The sequence below is a fragment of the Phyllobates terribilis genome, unplaced genomic scaffold, assembly GCF_046119375.1.
Source record: "Phyllobates terribilis strain yellow unplaced genomic scaffold, ASM4611937v1 Scaffold_5141__1_contigs__length_53969, whole genome shotgun sequence".
Lineage (NCBI taxonomy): Eukaryota > Metazoa > Chordata > Amphibia > Anura > Dendrobatidae > Phyllobates > Phyllobates terribilis.
In genome coordinates, this window is record NW_027367889.1 from 26,771 (window position 1) to 45,384 (window position 18,614).

General features: G+C 38.2%; 1 protein-coding gene and 1 pseudogene across 1 annotated transcript; one reads left to right on the forward strand and one right to left on the reverse strand.

Moving 5' to 3' along the window:
- Nucleotides 1–1,960: 1,960 nt before the first annotated feature.
- Nucleotides 1,961–2,990, reverse strand: LOC141249787 (uncharacterized). Its single transcript, XM_073669799.1, has 2 exons — nt 2,908–2,990; nt 1,961–2,249 (listed from the first exon to the last, which is right to left on the reverse strand). The coding sequence occupies exons 1-2, from the start codon at nt 2,988–2,990 to the stop codon at nt 1,961–1,963; spliced, it is 372 nt and encodes a 123-aa protein (XP_073525900.1).
- Nucleotides 2,991–11,953: 8,963 nt separating this feature from the next.
- Nucleotides 11,954–14,087, forward strand: LOC141249789 (uncharacterized; annotated as a pseudogene).
- The last annotated feature ends 4,527 nt before the right edge of the window (nt 14,088–18,614 follow it).

Consider the following 18,614-nt stretch of genomic DNA (forward strand, 5'->3'; position numbering starts at 1 on the left):
ACCTAGATTTTCTGGTCCGGATCAAGTTTGTGCATCCCTACTGTGCAATGGCTAATAGAAGAGTGTGAGTGAACTTTGCACCAAGGTTACAACCTGAAATTAAGGATGCATCATAGGTCATTCGAAGAAAAAATTCTCACTATACTCAAAAATTTAATATTACCTCCTTCTAGTAAGCTATTATGTTACTACCATGTATAACCTAACAATTAAACAGTTGTATACCACATCACAAAGTTTTTACATTGGATTTTATATCATTACCTGATCTTACTATGCTTTTTGTATGGATTCCATAAACATTAAAGTTCTTTCATGGTTCCTCACTCTACTACAACCATAGATATAAGCTTGGAAATGAAATAATTCAACCTCTTATGTCGTACTTTACCTTTATACCTTCCACAGGCCTAGTTTGTTGTACATGTATCACCGGTTTAAGCCCATACATAACGTTTATGTTAAAAGTTTGCGTTTCACTTTTATGTTGTTACATTACTCCATTAAAGTTAAAATTATTACATTACATACCTTTCTCAAGTGAGGAAATGCCCTAATCCAATATCCAAATGACTAGAAGCAATACTGGAATCGGCCATCGGAATCGGTGGTCAATGATGTGTGTGTTCCAAGATTCAGCCTTTTAAGCATGTACAATCACGAAGGAATTTGAGAGTAACTTTCATCTAGGGTTCCACGTACAAGGTCTTTAAGCTATTATCAAGCTCTAATATATTTAAAGTAGCTCGCTTCCACTCCATCTTCTCTCATGATTTCTTGGATTTCACTTGCCCTTCGCGTTTCCTTGTGGCATTTTAACCTATTACACAATTCATTACTTGCCGTAAGACAATGAATAATATTCAAAGTCTTTCGATCATTTTTTCAGTATCATACTTCTTCAGCAACATACGAGCAATCTGATTTGAAATGTGATGCCTGTTAGCACCATGTGGTCCATGCCTAATCTTCACGCCAATTATGTCTTATTTGAATTTTTTTTCCAGCTCAAACGTAGCAATTTAGGCTTGAACACACTCGACAATAAAACTTACATATCCTAACTCTACATTCGACCACATAAGTAAGATTTCTAGATCTCTTGAAGTGCATTTCAGAACAATTACGAATAGCATAAGATCGCAGTGCTGCCTGAGCAGCGTCCTTACTAGGAAATGTGTCGAAGAGCTTGATTTCATTGTTTTCATCGTCGTAATCCTCATCCTCCTATAAATCTTCACATTGACCAATATACCGGTTTCGATTATTAGAACCATCATCAAGACTGACGGAGGCAAGAGCTCGTCCTTCGCCGGCTCCTGGCGGTCAATAGAATTTCCTCATTCCCCCTTATCATTATCACCACCAAGCTTGATTTTCAACTCAAGCTTGATTTCTCTTTCTTCATTGTTTAATCCAGATATTCATTCTACTTTCGTTTGTTTAATCCAGATATTCATTCTACTTTCGTTTATTAGTAGCTTTCATATGACATGAATGTAATATATTCTAGCTTGTGAATAATCAAATTTATCCTGATCTAAGGACTTGGCTGCATAACGTATGCATAGTCAAATCTATCAAAGATTGCAAACGTATGCATAAGACATTCTAATATATATGTTACGTCTATTAAACTTGTATACAACTACGATGTTCACTTAACTGCTCAAATTCAATCTGTAAAATCGAACACCGAACAGTAAAACCCTGTGATAGACCATATGCACCTTTCAGCAATACAAGAACAGTAAAAACCTTCAGATGTAAAAGATGTTGAACTTTCAAGAATTGATAAGTTAGATTTCAATTCAAAACAGACCTGTTTCTTTTTATATAACCTACTAAGCAATACAGAAATCAACTGGAGTTTGGTCACAGATTCAATAGAACTCATATTGATCGTCACTGGCAAAATAACTCACAAAATATTTTGGAAAATTGAATGATAATAAGTCATCTAAGTTGACTCCTCATCATCATCAATGACCTTGGTTCCCAAACCCTTTAATCCTTCAGCTGGGATTTCAGCAACAGTGACAAGAGAGTAAAGCTCTTCCTTAGCATCCTCGTCTTCGTTTCTCTTGCGGGCCACGCGGACTCTGATCCTTCTCGGCACACTTCGGATTCCTCTGCTCCATATTTGCTTGTTCAGCTTCACGTCAACCCTCACATCCGCTGTTCCCATTGCCTTTTGTGCAAACTTCCTGATCTCCTTAATGGCATTTGGGGCCTTCTTCTTGAAGGTGCTGTTATTTACACACAATACAAGTATCTTAAGCTGCATTTTCTCGTAATATCAAGTTGACTAACAGAAGCCATACAAACATCATATCATTTGGGGCAAAATACAAACCATTTCAACCCATTACAGTCATCTAAGATACAGCATGGTATTAAACAACTAATGTAATGTATACAACTAAAACCTGTGTTTACTAATGAAACCATCTAACTTAAACTTGATGCTGAAGTACAAGGCAGATGAGCGAAACACTACAAAAATCAGAACAGGCAGTCTGATATTCAAAATCTATTATATTGTAGTATATATCAGTAGTGTTAGAGCCCAGTGAGTAAAATCTTAGTTCCAACTCATGTGGATTAGTTGCAATTTCACAACTTTTTTTTCTTTATCACAACAAACTAAATACTTTCCCAATGAAAGTCAATTGACGGATAGCACGGGAAGATCAAACTACAAAAACTACATACACTGAACAAACTGTAGTGGAGAATGAAAGTCAGCCAAGCTAAAAAACGATAGATTTAACATATTTGTTGGCCGAAAGATAAATCCCAATGCATAAAAAGTGTGCTAGCGTCATTATTGAGTAAGCGCTAAGTTGATAACCGGGCAATTATTGGGTAAATAGTAGCCGACACACAGAAGAGAAACTGAAATACCATCCATGGAGGCGCTTGTGGAGGTTAATGGTGTACTCCCTAGTGACCACCTCTTCCTTCCTTCCTTTGGCGCCGTCCACCATTTTCGCTCTCTTTTAAATCTAACTAGCTAACTCTGCAACCACAAGACGCAATCAATTAGATCAGATATTCATAGAGAATCAAAGAAATTACACGTGAAGGGAGAGGAGACCTGAGAGAGAGGAGACTACACGGCGATTCGCGCGGGTGGTGATTGAGGTATAAGAAGTTAAGAACAAACCCTATCTCTGTCTCCAAATCGGGCCAATTTAAGTATTCAACTGTGGGCTCAAGATTCAAACCCATCAGAATTATAAGCCCAAACTTTACATTCATGGGTCAGATAGTCTATTTAAGGTTCTGTTTACTGTTGCTCTCAAAACAAAGAAAAAGTTCTGTTTAGTATATCGTTTCAAAAAAAAGTTTTGTTTCATATTCTTTGAAAAAAAGCATAGAGCCGAAAGTTAAACATCTAATTTAATCTATCTAATCTTAGGCTCCGTTTGGTATAGTTTTCCGGAGACGTAAACGGATTGAAAATGAATCTAGACTAGTTTTACTTTCTTGTTCATTTGTCGGGATGGTTTTACAACTTGTGATGCAATCAAGATGGTCGTTTGATTCCCTTCGTCAAGGGTATTTGAAATCTCACTCTCGTATTGCGGAAACAAATACCCTCGTCGAAGGGAGTCATAAGATCATCTTCTTGTGAGTTGCAAGCCGCGAGATCACCTCGACAAATGGACAATGAAGTGAAAGTTATCTAGATCCGTTCCCAATCCGTTTACATTTCCGGAAAATTATACCAAACGGGGCCTTAATCTTAATCTATCTTAAAATTGGCATTGTTTGCCACATTATTACCCTACTTAATTCCTTTAATTCCTTCAATTGGCATTGTTTATTCACACAAGAATTCCTTCAATTCGTCCGGCCTGGATTTTTCATTGTTTGGCTTTGTTAGGCCCAGATTTCTCATTGTTTGGCTTTGTTACGCCCAGCTTGAATCACCACTTTACCTAGGCCCAATTTTGAGCGCTATATTCGTTTTGTTTCGTCTACCCTTTGAACGGCAGCTTGCGCGGTCTTCGTTTTGCCAATTTTGAGCGCTCTCTGCATTGATTTCCCTTTGCGGTTTCAGAGTCAGCGCCATGAATGTGGGGTCTTCGTTTTCTTTCCCTTTGCGGTTTCATAGCGCAGCCTTCGTTTTGATGTTGTCTTCTTTTTGTTTCCCTTTGAGGTTTCAGGGACAGTACCACTTTGAACGACTGTTTAAATCAGTTTGTGCGGCATCAATCAATGCAGTATTTAATTTCCTCCTTTGTACGTTTCCCTCTGCGGTATTGAATTCCCGGTTTCCATCTCCAGGTTGTAAGTCTTTTGGTTACCATTCATTATTTCTGTCAAGTTTAGTTTGTGCGTTTCCATCTTCAGTATTGAATTGAATAAACGTTTACCAGTCATTATTCCCGGTTTGCAGAATGTTTAGTTTGTGTGTTTCACTTGCTCATGTGCGTTTCAATTGAGTCAAGTCCTCCATCAGTTTTGTATGTGTATTGATTGTTGCTTCAATTCCTCTTTGACCCGATTTTCCCTACTTCAAACCATTCCAATTGAGCTTTCCATTTTCTGTATAAATAGTCCTATTATTCCCAGCAATTGCCACCCACAAACTGACTCATTGTTCTGTTGACTCTGTTGCAAATTTCGCGTACAAAAAATGGCATCCAGCAGCTCTTTGCAAATTACCGGGTCCCCATCCTCCCCATTGAAACGACAACAATTAACCGGTGGTTCAGCTGCTCGATTGGATGAAGTTTTAGTCCCGTTTCCGCAATTGTTACCCGGCGTTGATGCTACAACTTAGGTTATTTGTGCCGGAAATGGGATGCCTCGAATGCTGCTGGGAAATATATTAGCACGGAGTTCATCATGTCTGACTTTATGGTATATCCATATTCCTGACTGAACCTCATTCCATGTTATGTCCTCTTTTTATATATTTTATTGTGCTTTTATTTCTGACTCAACCTCATTCCATGTTGTGTCTAAATCCTCTTTTATTTCTGGCTCAACCTCATTCCATGTTGTGTCTGAATCCCCCTTTCTATATATTTTAGTGAGCTTTTGAAATTTCTCCCTTAATTATGTCTTTTTTTTAGGGAAACACCATTCACTGTGTTGCTAGAAGTAACATTGCCCACTACTTTGCTGGAAAGCTCATAGCTGGGAGAATTTACCTCATGAAGCGTTTCATTGTTATGCCCAACAAACAAACTTATAGGATTAGGGACTCGGACCCTTATATCATTCATTGGAAGGTAATTCTGTTGTTCAACATATAGACTGTCCTACCGATGGATTCACGCAATACCCTGTTCAGCTTCATGACATTGACTCCATAGTAGTCAATGATAATCGTTTCCTAATCGGTAATCTCAAACACACAGTCAAACAATTTGCACTGTCAACTTTTTTTTGACAAACTCTCTCTGATTTCGTAGATGTGGTTGGGAGTGTTGTAAACCTGGGTCATGTGCGGCCTACAAGGAACGGATCGCAGTTCCTTGATTTTGAGTTGCTCAACGAACGGTAATATAAAAATCTGCACATTATATCTTGATTACATAAAGTAGAATGACATGTTACAGTTCCATCGTATTCTTTTTTTAATTTTGTGTAATCTCCTCTTTCTGAAAAAACCTAGGGGCCGTGCTATAAAGGTAAATTTCTGGGGTGCGCTCTGTGATGATCTTCTCAAGCGCGTTGGGAATGCTCCTCCCCTATACATTGCACTGTTGCCATCTATGAATGTGAAAGAGTATAGAGATATGTCATATGTACACATCCAGTGTTTTAAGCCATTGTTTTTTAACCCATGATGCATCCAGAATAGTTTTGCCTTCTTTGACATTCTAATTATTTTACGTCCTACTTCCATGTTGTGTCTGAGTCCTCATTCTATATATTTAAATTGTCTCCATAAAATCAGCCCAGTATTTTTTTATGCATTTTTCCCTCCTTGAACAACAATACTGCTCTCTCATTCTAACTATTACCTTGGTCTCCTTCCCTAGGTGAGGTGTTCTTATCTAGCACGAGTGCCACATGCATATATGATAGTAACGAGATAGAAGATATTGTCTAACTGAGGCATCTAATGTAGTAGTTTTCTCCAACATTATTTCTGACTCAACCTCATTTCACTTCTGCCATCAGCCCAATATATTTTTGTTTTATGTAGTGAGTTTGTAGGGCCAGAACCAAACCAGGACAAGACTCTTCACGAACTCCTGCGATTGGGAAGGAAAACGAGAGGCTTGGGTAGACAAGTACACCGAACTCCATCCTTTTCTTTATTGTATACATTTCAGTGTTGTTTGAATTTAATTTTTCCTTCTTCCTTAATACAGCATCCAGTCACCATGTATTGCCCCCTGATGGTCACTGGAATTCGTGCACGCAACAATTGGCACTACTTCTCATGTGGTTCTGGGAAATGTAAGAAAGGCCTTAGCCATGTGGAGAATAGCTTCTGGTGCGAATCGTGTGAGAGATTATGTGAGTTTCCTATCCCAAGGTATGTATCTAGCTTGTACCCTTCCTGATTTTAAATGTTCCATCCCACATTACCTCCATTGAACAATTGGGTCATAGATTTAGATTAGAGATGGAAGTGTCTGACCCAACCGCATCAACCATTGTGACTGTTTTTGATGAAATTGTTGAAAGCATGGTAATGAAGACAGATGCGACCTTCCTACAGGTAAACTCTATACTCCCAGTGTTTTCTTTTTAACTAAAAAACATCGTGCTTCCCAACCTAACCGTACATACACCTTTTCCCCCATCAGACCCATGAGGACAATGAAGACGATGAAGTCCACATGAAGTGCTACAGCTGGTTGGCACCACTTATGTTCTTGAGATCAAGACTTATACATATTACGACCATGGAGCGTACGAGAGTTTTACAGCAAGCAGACTCATCCGTACAGATCTGGCTGCAAATGTATGTTCTCTCTAGCCCCGGTAGTTCTTTGTATTCAACAGTTAATTTTGTTTTGTTGTTATATTCTACTAACACTGGTGTCGTACTAGGTACCTCCACCGGCACTTGATGCAGCGGATGACCACCTACCAGAGGTGTTGGTTGTTAATGAAATCCCCAAAAATGAAGACACAACAACTGGCAATGGAGGGGACAGTAAGGGTGAGGGATCCGCTCAAACTGGAATTGATTCCGAGTAACCCGTGTTGTTGCATAGAAGACACCGGAAGCCCTCTACTTTTTTTTGCTGCTAATAAATTAGACTTTTCGACTTTTGAGGAATTTGTTCTTACTTGAATGCGTTTTGTTCTTACTATTGAATAATGTCATTTCTTTTCACATAGTTTGTAAAGACTAGCGGAATCTTAAGTGAAGAAATTGAAAATAATGGTGTTTCCCACAGCTTTAATAGTATGTTTTTTTTACCCTATGAACTGTGTTTGCCACATTATTTTCAGGTATTAACCTTTGGATCAGTTCCTTTGGAAATAGGAGCAAGATGCTAATCTCTCTACCTAAGAACTTGCCAAATGAAAGGGACTTTCACAGGTCACCTTTGGCGCCTCAATTTACTTAATGTGTTGATTTTTTTCTCATTTTCTATTCACGCCGCATTTATTTTCCCTGTCTGCTGCCAATTATATTTGTTTACTTCAATAAAATCAGCATACTCTTATGTGACTAACTAAAACTACTATTCACACTTAGTTAGCCTTTGTTTCCTTACTGTGTTGTTCTTTTCTTATTTTCCGATTCACTTCCGCGTTTTTCCTTGGATGCTTGCAATTAAATTTTCTTACATTTTCCCTGGTCTGGTAAAGAGATGATGACTGCAGGAACTGTAATTTACCGTTGGATGACTCTGCTACTGACAATTTATCGTGTTAGCTATAGTTTTGTTTATTCTTAACTTTCTGTTGTGCTCCTTCTCTGGTTCAGAAGTTTATTTTTAACTGACTGTAGCTTACTATTTTTCGCTAAGATATGGTCTGAGTTTACATTGTATATGATTTTTGGAAAAAAGTACTATGTTCAGGATGAGAAAAAATACAATTTAACTGTTGTTAGAGAGAAGATTTCATCAACTAACACTATCATAAGTTGCAAAGGAAAAACAATAGAATACAACACAATCATATCCTGATCACAATTACTCCACTCAAGACCTTGATTTGAAGCTGCACATATGATATAGTTAGTGCTTATTATAATGTCTTTAGTGATGTATTCACAACTGAGGTGGTAAGGAAACATATAGAACCAGGGAAGGAACCACAAATCGTTAAAATTATACCTGTGATGGGGTTAGTTCTGGGGAGAATAGTATTCCTTGAGTAATGTTCAAGATTGATCCCATCTAAACAGAGAGAGGAAGAGAAAGGTGAGTTCAGACTAATATATAGATGATGATTCTAAAACCACAACTGGTGCTGGTAATGTGAGATTAGGTTCAGATAGAAGTAGAAATCATGCTTAGAGTTAGTCAGTAGTTTCAAGTGATATGGGAATAGGGAAGAATAGCGGCACAGGAAATAAAGGCATATAAGAGTTGATGAATCTAGGTGTTTAAAGAGGTTGTTGGACAACATTGGATAGAGACAAAAAAACATCCATTCAAGATAGAAAACATAAATGAATTTAAGCTCTAAACCGAGAATACATAAAATTATAAGAAAGTAGCTAAACGTACATTGGGTACAAAGACATCAGCTAATAGTAATTCCTTTAATAACTACTAGAGGTTCTGTAAATCACGATCCAGGTCCAGAATGAAGAGGTTAATTCACTTATCCATAAAAATAAGACCAAGTACCAATAAAGTGGGTGTGTACCTGATGCATGAATGGTAGGATTGAGGTGATTGAACTCCATCTCAGAATTTGGCTCCATATTGGTTTGTTCATTAGATTCTTTGGACTCATGTATAATTTGGATCCAAATTTTCTTGCTTCCTTTTTGGTTGTTTTCAGTATGAATATCACCTTTTGCCTTTTAATCTGGATGATGTCAATGTTGCAAGGCTACCTTATGGGTTGATAGCAGTAGTGATGTTACAACATAATTACATCTAACTTGGTATCAACCAAAACCAGGGATGTAGAAAATCCTACATTTCGTTTATAATCACTTATGACCTCCTGGACTATTTGTTCATTGCAATCTTATTCTTATATAAACTTATAATATAAGCCCTCTTATTCGTTGTTTCATGTGATTTTCAAAACATGCTTTTGTTGAAGTATTTTATGTTGTATTGTTCTTGATATGCCTTCATATCTCTGTGCGTGAAAGTGGTCCTTTTTTAGGACAATCAAATTATCTTAAATTTGTCAGTACACAGAACACAAATTGGTTGCTTATGTATGGTACAATGAAGTTCAAGCATGAACCTTACCTGCTGGAAACCGATGAAATGTTTCTCTTACTTAAATTAGCTTTGCTCCAAAGGCAAATTGTTTCTACTATTGCTTCAATAAATGCAGAATCCTTGGAAGTATTGTGTGTATGCAAATTAGGTGAATGAATTAATCCAGGTTGTGATTATGATATCTTTGCTGCCTTCACATGTAGTGTTCCTCATCCTTCCAGTTTCTATTTGTTTGTTTGGTATATCTGTCTTTCATGACTTGTGTAAACAGAGGAACTCAATCCTAATAGTCTGAAAAGGAACCAAACCAAACCAACAACCTGATGCTCCATACCCTGACATATGCAAGTAAAATACATTATATACTGATTTTTTTTTTGAATTCTGTTACTGAATTTGTTTTTACTATGGCTTATAATGCATGTTTTTAAGGTTTGCTGATTTATTGCGGTCCTGCTATTCTGTTAGAAAGTATGAACTCTACAAACATGCCTGAATGATTCATTGCGGATCCAAAGTCCATCGTTTAAAAAAAAATACTGAATTATTCTGCTTGATTTCATCTCTACTGATGTGGAAAAGGCAAGTAAATATTCTTCTTTGACCACAATATTTACTGTATTATTCTTTTTTAAATGTAATGGCATCTAGATCCAAAATAGAAATTTAAATTTCCTAAATTAAAGGCCCGGGATATTTTCCATATATATGGTGTACATTACATCATTGTGTTTTAGTTACCATAGACGTAGTAAAATACTACCTTACTGGTTTCAATTTTTATAAGTATATAAAATCTATCAAATAACCTACGACCTTAAATAAAAATGACTAGGTTCACACGGAAGATACGTAATCTATATTTATACATATCTGAATATAATGGATTATGTGTTTTAAATCTAATGTTTTTAGCAACAACTTCCCATATTTACTTGATTTCTAAAAATCATATTATCTTTCAAAAAGGTTATTAATGGGCAGCATATACAAGTACAAACTCCACAAGTGAATAGGAACAACCTCTCAGCCAAATCTATCAACATGAACACAGGAACTTGCAACAAACACTTGGATCTCCCCTGTTTGTGGAAGGATGGTGAAGAAAAAACAACAAAAAAAGAGGTATTTCAAATTCTACCCTGCAACTGTAGTTATGTAATGTCATTCTAACTCCCACATTTACACTTCAATCCTACAAAGATTTTTTACCGAGTTTTGGAGGGAACAACTTCCCGCTAAGAATTGCTACCACTACAAGAACACTACCGGATGGAACACAAGAGTCGTTCTGTGGACTGTAATTTAGTAATACAGGTATTTGATCCATCCACTTTCAAAGTTTAAATTCATTCTAACTTGTACTTAATTTAAGGGAAAAAAAAATCAGAAATATATTTTTTGCCTATAACTAACTATATATATAAGTTATACTATAGATTCTATACCTCCTATATTTAGACAATCTACTCATTTTAGGAAATGAATATTCAGCTAACCAATGAATGCTTACAACCAATGTACTCATTTCTAATTTAGCATTGAGGGAGCGGGAAGACAGTATAACAGCCCATCATATAAGAAAGATTCAGATGCTGCAATTCTTGGCCTTAAAATCACTGATTTTCACAATTTTAATTTTCTATATTAACATATGGTAATGCTCAGGCAGCGAGAGCTGATCCAAAAAAGACTCACCAAGCATACAATTCAAGCAGTAAGTGATTTTGCTCAATAATAAACAATTAAAGATACTGGCGTATTTTATACTAATATAAATTGACAATGATAGATGTGAAAGTTACATACAACAAACTAAAAGATCTAGACAAGTGACAATCCTGTAAAGCGTCCATGTGGTGTGAAGAAAAAGCAAGAACATGAACTGTAAAGAAGAAAATCTTTGCACTATGCTGCAAAGAAGGTAAAGTGAATCTACCTCTACTACAACCAACACCAGAACCTCTAAAGGAGCTTATGTTCGGCTCAAGTGAAAAGACTTTAGCATTTAGGGACAAAATACGTGTCTATAATAGCATTTTCTGCTTCACATCGTTTGGTTCTAAGATAGATGATCAGATTAATAAGACACGAGGGCCCTACACATTAAGATGTTCAAGCCAAAATAACCACCGATACGGATCACTTACCCCTGAAGATGGTGCACCACCAAGGTTCGCACAACTATACTTTCATGACACAGAAAACGAAGTGAAGAATAGAATGGGTTGTATGCAACTGACGGAGAAGGAGATTGACCCAGAAATTGTGAAGGATTTAGTGGACATGTTAGATAAGACCAACATTGTGGCAACATCATTTAGAATGGCTGGGTATTGGGCTAGAACGAATAGTTCCATCGACTTCACACTCAGGCTAACTGGACAACGACACCCTAATAAACGAAACTACAACTTGCCTTTTGTCGCAGAGATATCGGCTCTCGTTGTTAGGGACTTCGGGCAAGCTACTACGTCAAGGGTTGTTAATCAATAGCAAATCATTAGGATTGAAGAATATATTTGAAATTCACCCTCTATACATGTCTCTTCAATACGCACTATTATTCCCTCATGGAGAAGATTGGTGGCATGAGAAGATAGCATATGCCACAAGCACAACAACGAGGCACACCAAGAGAGTTTTTGTAACTATGCATGAGTTCTACTACTCCAGGCTTCAACAAAGGTAGCATGAAGCGTGGACTCTCATCCAAAGTGGTCGGTTGTACCATCAATACATTGTAGATGCCTTCACCGCTATCAAAGAACAACGCCTACGTTGGATTAAGTTCAATCAAAATGAGCTGAGAGCGGATTTGTACAACAATATTTGTGATGCAGTAACACAAGGAGACACTGAAGCCACCTCTATAGGAAAATGTATAATTTTGCCAGCTAGCTTCACCGGTGGACCCAGGTATATAATATAAAACTACCAAGACGCTAAGGCTCTTTGCAGAACGTTCGAGAATCCATCTTTTTTCATTACATACACAACAAATCCTAAATGGCCAGAAATAGATGAAATGCTTTTTGAAATGAATGGGCATACGGAAAATGATAGACCAGACCTCATGGCGAGACTATTCAAACCGAAACTAAGCCAACTAGTGGAAGATTTGAGGAAAAAAGAACATTTTCGGCCACGCCAGAGCAGGTAATGTGTTTAATTTTTGTAGACATACTTTCTGGATTGTGTTTGCTGAATTAAAAAATGCACGGTTGATGGAATACTAGTGATGACGTGTGATTAAATGAAACGACTATGTGGGTGACAACATCTTATATTTAAAAATGCATTGAAAAAATGAGATATTGCTTCAGTTGTATTAATACCTATTGTTATGTATGCTTAGTGGATATGATCTCTTTAAAAGTCTTTTTTGGTCTGTTTTCCAAGCTATTTCCATACCCATCTTCACCAACTACAATTTGGATGGACAAATATAAAATACTATTTTCAGTTGGAAAACACACAGAACTATTAATTGTTTCACCTGTTTCTTTTTACTGAGGTTTATGTATCAGATCAGTATCTTTGATGCATATCAACAAATATTTTGGTATACAACTGTAAAATCAGAACGTTACACTACCTTGTATGGTTAAAACAACTTCAATAGTTGCGTTGCATTGTGACTCCTTTTCGTCTCAACTCACGTTACACATGATTCTAAGTTGTATAACACAATAATAGCAACGACCCTTTTAGATGAGTACGGTTTGTGTACGTTTTTTAGTTTGTTTATTAGATTCAGATAAACACGTGATTAGAATCAGATACTTCTAATACATTCTATTCTTGATACAGATTCAGTAACTGCGTTGCATTGCATTGTGAGTGTTTTTATACCTTAATTGGTAAAAATCCCATGTAACACCATGTTTAACATGTGCAGCTGTATATACAATAGAATTCCAAAAGTGGGGCCTCCCACAGGCACATATCATATTATGGCTCAAAAGTTCAAGTGACGACCAAATTATGAGTGCAGAAATTCCTTGCAAAGATAAAGACCTAGAAGATACAAGGCAATTACTCAACATATGTTGCATGGACCTTGCGGTGAAACAAACAAAAGAGCATCGTGCATGAACAAGGGACAATGTGCAAAGCATTTCCACAAACCATACTACAAAGAAACCACACTAGATGAGGACGATTTCCCAGTGTATAGACGCAGGAACAATGGTGTTGTTGTAAAAAAAGGGGAAAGGAGTGCTAGACAACAGATTTGTGGTGCCGTACAATCGGTATCTCTTGCTAAGGTACGACGCACACATAAATGTCGAGTGGTGTAATAGATCAAGGGTAATCAAATACCTCTTCAAGTACATCGACAAAGGGCCAGACAAAGCTACAGTTGTATTTATGAAGAATGGACAAGCGCTTGAAACTGAAAATAAAGAGAAGAAAGGGAGAGTTATCGATGAAATCTTCCAGTACCTGGAGTGTAGGTACTTATCGGCCTACGAGGGAGCGTGGCGCATCGTTGGGTTTGATCTACACTACTCACGACCAACGGTTATAAGGCTACACTATCATTTACCAGGAGAACAATGTGTCACTATTTCGGACATAGAAGACCTACACACATTACTACAGAATGAACGAGTTAAAAACACCATGTTCACAAAATGGTTCGAACTAAATACAACCGAAATTAAATCAAGGCAATATACTTATGCTGAATTGCCCAAGAGTATGTGTGGCACACCGCTGACAGAGAATAATTAGAGAGCAAGGAGCAAAGACCGATTGGAAGGATGTTATATACGAACCCAACATCGGGAGAACGATACTACCTTAGGATGTTATTAAATGTGGTAAAAGGGCCAACATCATATGAAACCATTAGAACCATTCATAGGAAACTTCATACTGCATTTCGAGAGGCATGCTATGCGATGGGACTGCTAAATGAGGATACAAAACGGAACGACGCAATACAAGAGGCAAGAACATGGGCTACATGAATTCAGCTTAGCCGGTTATTTGTTACAATCCTAATGTTTTGTGATGTTAGCACCCGTTAAAGTTCTGGACAACAGCTTGGGAAGCACTGTCAGAATATATACTATATCAGAAAAGAAGGCAATTCAAGTTTCCAAAATTAGAACTCTCTGAGCACCAAATCAAGACATATTGTTTGTTACAGATAGATGACATCTTAGTTACGAATGGGAAGACATTGAAAGATTACCCAGGGCTACCTCTGCCAGACAAGAGTGTATTGACTCCGATGTATAACCTCTTGATCAGATAAGAACTTGCGTACAACACAAAAGAAATGAAAGAACATCATGAAACTCTTTACCAGTCTCTAAATGCGAAACAGAGAATTGTATACCACAGAGTCATGAATACAATTGAGGAGAAAAAAGAAGGGTTCTTCTTCAGCTATGGTGATGGATGCACGAGGAAAACATTTCTATACAAGGCGATAATGGCACATATTCGGGCTGACAGAAACATCGTCCTCACAGTAGCATCATCAAGTAAACACTTAAAAAAATTTAATGTTTATTAAACTCTGGAACGTGATTATTTTTTGTGACATATAATGAGCTATTTCTGATGCATTTGCTGGGCTTTGATGTGTTAAAAAAGAGTTGAAAATCTTTGAAGTCTTTTAATACAAACAAAATGCACAACATGACAATGACTTGCAAACCTTACATTTGTTAAAAACAAGGGAGGAAAACAACAAGTTCATATTGAAAGTGCATAAACTAGCTTAATAAATTGTATTTTTGATGGGAGCTTGTTATATGGTGCTAACTAGCGACTATTAGATTAGGTTTAGTGGTGTTTAGGTGCTTAACGAGTGGTATGCCCGAAATCCGGTTTGGAGTTCATTTATGGATTAGCGGGATGCTCGTAAGCGATTTTGAGTGGTTTTATTATGGAGATCCCGTTTGTGCTCACTTTTAGTGCATTCGGGATGGAGCTAGAGGAAGTATGCCACGCCTACACCCCAGGAGAAGCCAAGAGGCGAAGCCCTGTCTCGACGCTTGTAGAAGCTAGAAGCCCGTATCAGGAGATGAAGTCACGACCGATATGGAGCATCACGACCGGGAATCAGCCTCAGTTGAAGACGTCATGACCGAGACAGATATGTCACGACCGTGACTTAGCCGCAGTTGAGGTGTCACGACCGAGAGGCTCTGTCACGATCGTGACCAACACAGGACTGAGAACTGGAGCAAGATCACGATCATGATCCCTGTGTCACGATTGTAACGCGGCCACGGACAACCAAGAATTGAAGATTTATTCCAAGATTTTATTAGTTATTTTCACATCTTTTGATTTATTTGCATTTATTTTAATTCCCTTTTATTAGAGACTATATATATGCTTAGAAAATTAGATTAGATTAATGATTCATTCATTCATTCATTCTTTCATTTACGTAGAATTCAACAGCAGCCAAGAGAAAGCTTCCACCTTTGTTCCATCTTCACTCATCACCCCTCGTTTGTTTTCCCATCATCATTCATATGTATTCATTGCTTTATATGGCTATGTCTGGCTAAGTTCATCATAGTTCACTCTTTAGGCTGAAGCCATTGTTATAGGTTTGTTGTGAGAATTCTAGCACTCATGTTTTAAGTTTAATTTCAGGATTGTTTTATAATCTCTTGTGCTTTATTAGTATCATTGATTGATCTTGATCTTATCTAGGTTGCAAACTAGGTTGATTATTATCCATCATATTGCTAGGCTAGATAATTTGATTTGAAAAGTCTTGTCTTTAGGTAGCGAGCATGATCTGCATAGACTATTTGCGAGTGCTTAATGTGTAGAGATTATAAACCTGTGTCGAGTATCGGCAATTTGCCAATGGTATTGCATAGGCCTACTTATCTTTGATCTTCATGCTATTGTGCTTTTGAATCTTGGGATTTCCTTGGTTATTGCATAATAAGGGTTTCTAGGACTATTTGGACTAGTTGTTATTTACGAACAAAGAGTAGGACAACCGGATTAACCAATTCAGAATATAAGTTAGTAGAATTCGATGATCAACATTTCAATTGAATAATGCGCTGATGCTAGAGGAGTGAGCTTTTTACCCATAATTGTTTACAACCCAATCAAAATACTGCTTTCATACTTGCTTAATTGCTTAGTTAATTAAGATCATACAAAACCCCCCAATTGTTACTACTTGGTATCATAATAGGAAGTAAACTAGCGTTTGGCTCTCTTGGGATTCAACCCCTACTTACCACTTTACTAGTGGATTCTTTAGTTGGGTATCTTTGATAGGCACAACGACTTTAGCCTCATCAAATTTTGGCGTCGTTGCTGGGGAGCCAACTGATATAGTTTATTTCTATTTGTGTTACTACTTTAGTGTGAACCTATCTTATGGTCCACACTCTCGCTACTGATCCAGATTTATTTGTTTATGATCTAGAGATAGAAAGGACATTTCTGCAGACTTTAAGGCAAGGGATTCACGACTTGGTGATTGACAACATGGCTGGAAATCATACGCTGTGACAACTTATGGACCCATACCTGACGCAACAACACCTAGGAGTAACATTGTCTGCCCTAAATGCTGGTGTCACGTTCGAGCTCAAGACTGGTTTCATCAATCTGGTACCGAAATTCCATGTCCTAGTTAGGGAAGACCCGATTATGCATCTGAGTGAGTTTCACGACATCTGCAGCTGCAGTAAGCCGAGTAACGTCACCTACGAGCAGATAAAGATGAGAGTTTTCGGTCTTACATTAAAGGATAGTGTGAGACAATGGTATTACTTGCTACCCACAGGGAGTATCGACACTTGGGAGAAGCTACACAAAGCCTTCCTTAGTAAATATTTCATGTCCAAGAAGGTTGTTGCTTTGGAAAGAGAGATTGCTATGGTGGAGCAACATGATGACAAGTCGCTGTATGACTACATCGAGAGGTTTGCGAGATTATCAACCAGCTTCCCATTCCATGGGTTCGAGGAGAAAGACTTGGTGACCCACCTACACAATGGGTTGCTTGATCATGAGAGGAGGCTAGTTGACTCTGCCTGCAACGGTAGTGTGCTGGATTTGACTCATTCTGAAGCCAGAGCCCGCACAAACAAAATAGCAGAAGGGACTAGGATTTTTGGCAGGACCTATATAAAGAGAGGAGCTAATGCTGTAAGCGCCGGAGAGGCTGGATGGAAGAGTGAATTCGCTAAACTAAAGAGCATATAAAGGGGATGGCCATCGGAAACCAGAAGCCAGCACAACTATGTGGCATATGCGCAGATGAAAGCCACCCTACTGATATGTGCCCGCAACTCCAGGATCCAGCAATTGATGAAGTTCACGCGGTGGGAGGTTTCAGACCTCCTAGGCCTCGCTACGACCAAAACAACGATTATAATCAGCGGAGCAACGATAAACCTGGGTTTAGGAGAAATGATCCGGTTGGTGGACAAAATCAAGGTTACTACCAGAATCAATACCAAAACAACCCCTACCGTGCTCCGTATCCACCGCAGCCAGAAGAGCCATCAACAAGGGAGATGTTGCAAACATTGACAAAGCACTTCACATCGCATGTTCAAGCCACGGAGTCGAGCATAAGGAATCTAGAGAAGCAAGCCACACAGCTAGCGGAGGCAGTCAATAATTTAACACAACAGAGCTCAGGCAAGTTACCGTCGCAAACTGTGGTAACTCCGAGAGAAAATGTAAGTGCCATCATGATACGAAGTGGACGAAAACTCGACGAAAAGTTGGAAGAATAGATGTTTCAAGACAAAGCTGGGCAGCTGTCATGACCGAGACACCAATGTCACGATCGAGACTTTGCCCTAGAGGAGACATCACGATCGAGACAAAGGCATCACAATCGAGAAGGCGGTGATTTGGTTTTCGAAAAAGTTGACGAAGAGGGTCACGACCGTGACACTGTGTCAAGATTGAGACTAAGCCCCAGTTTTCATCATCACGATCGTGACCAACTATCTTGACCGAGACCCAGTGATGATGTCCGTGACGACAAACCGCTGAATGCTGACGACGATTATGAGGACAGAGGTGACTTCAAGTTGAGGCAAGAAAACTATGAAAGGCCAAATTTCCCTCCGTTGTACTCCGAGAAACCACCTGCACCATTCCCAGAAGCCTTGAAAGACAGGCGCAGACCTGCGAACGACAAGGAAATCTTTGAAACGTTTAGTAAGTGTGAGGTAAACATCCCTTTGCTTAAACTCGTCAAAAGTGTTCCTCGTTATGCTAAGTTATTTAAGGAGCTCTGCA

Excerpts from the sequence above, each read along its gene's own strand:
- LOC141249787 (XM_073669799.1), bottom strand. The coding sequence starts at position 2,990 with ATGGTGGACGGCGCCAAAGGAAGGAAGGAAGAGGTGGTCACTAGGGAG. Across the intron at positions 2,250-2,907 it reads CACAAGCGCCTCCATGGATG|CACCTTCAAGAAGAAGGCCC; the intron begins GTATTTCAGTTT and ends TGTAAATAACAG.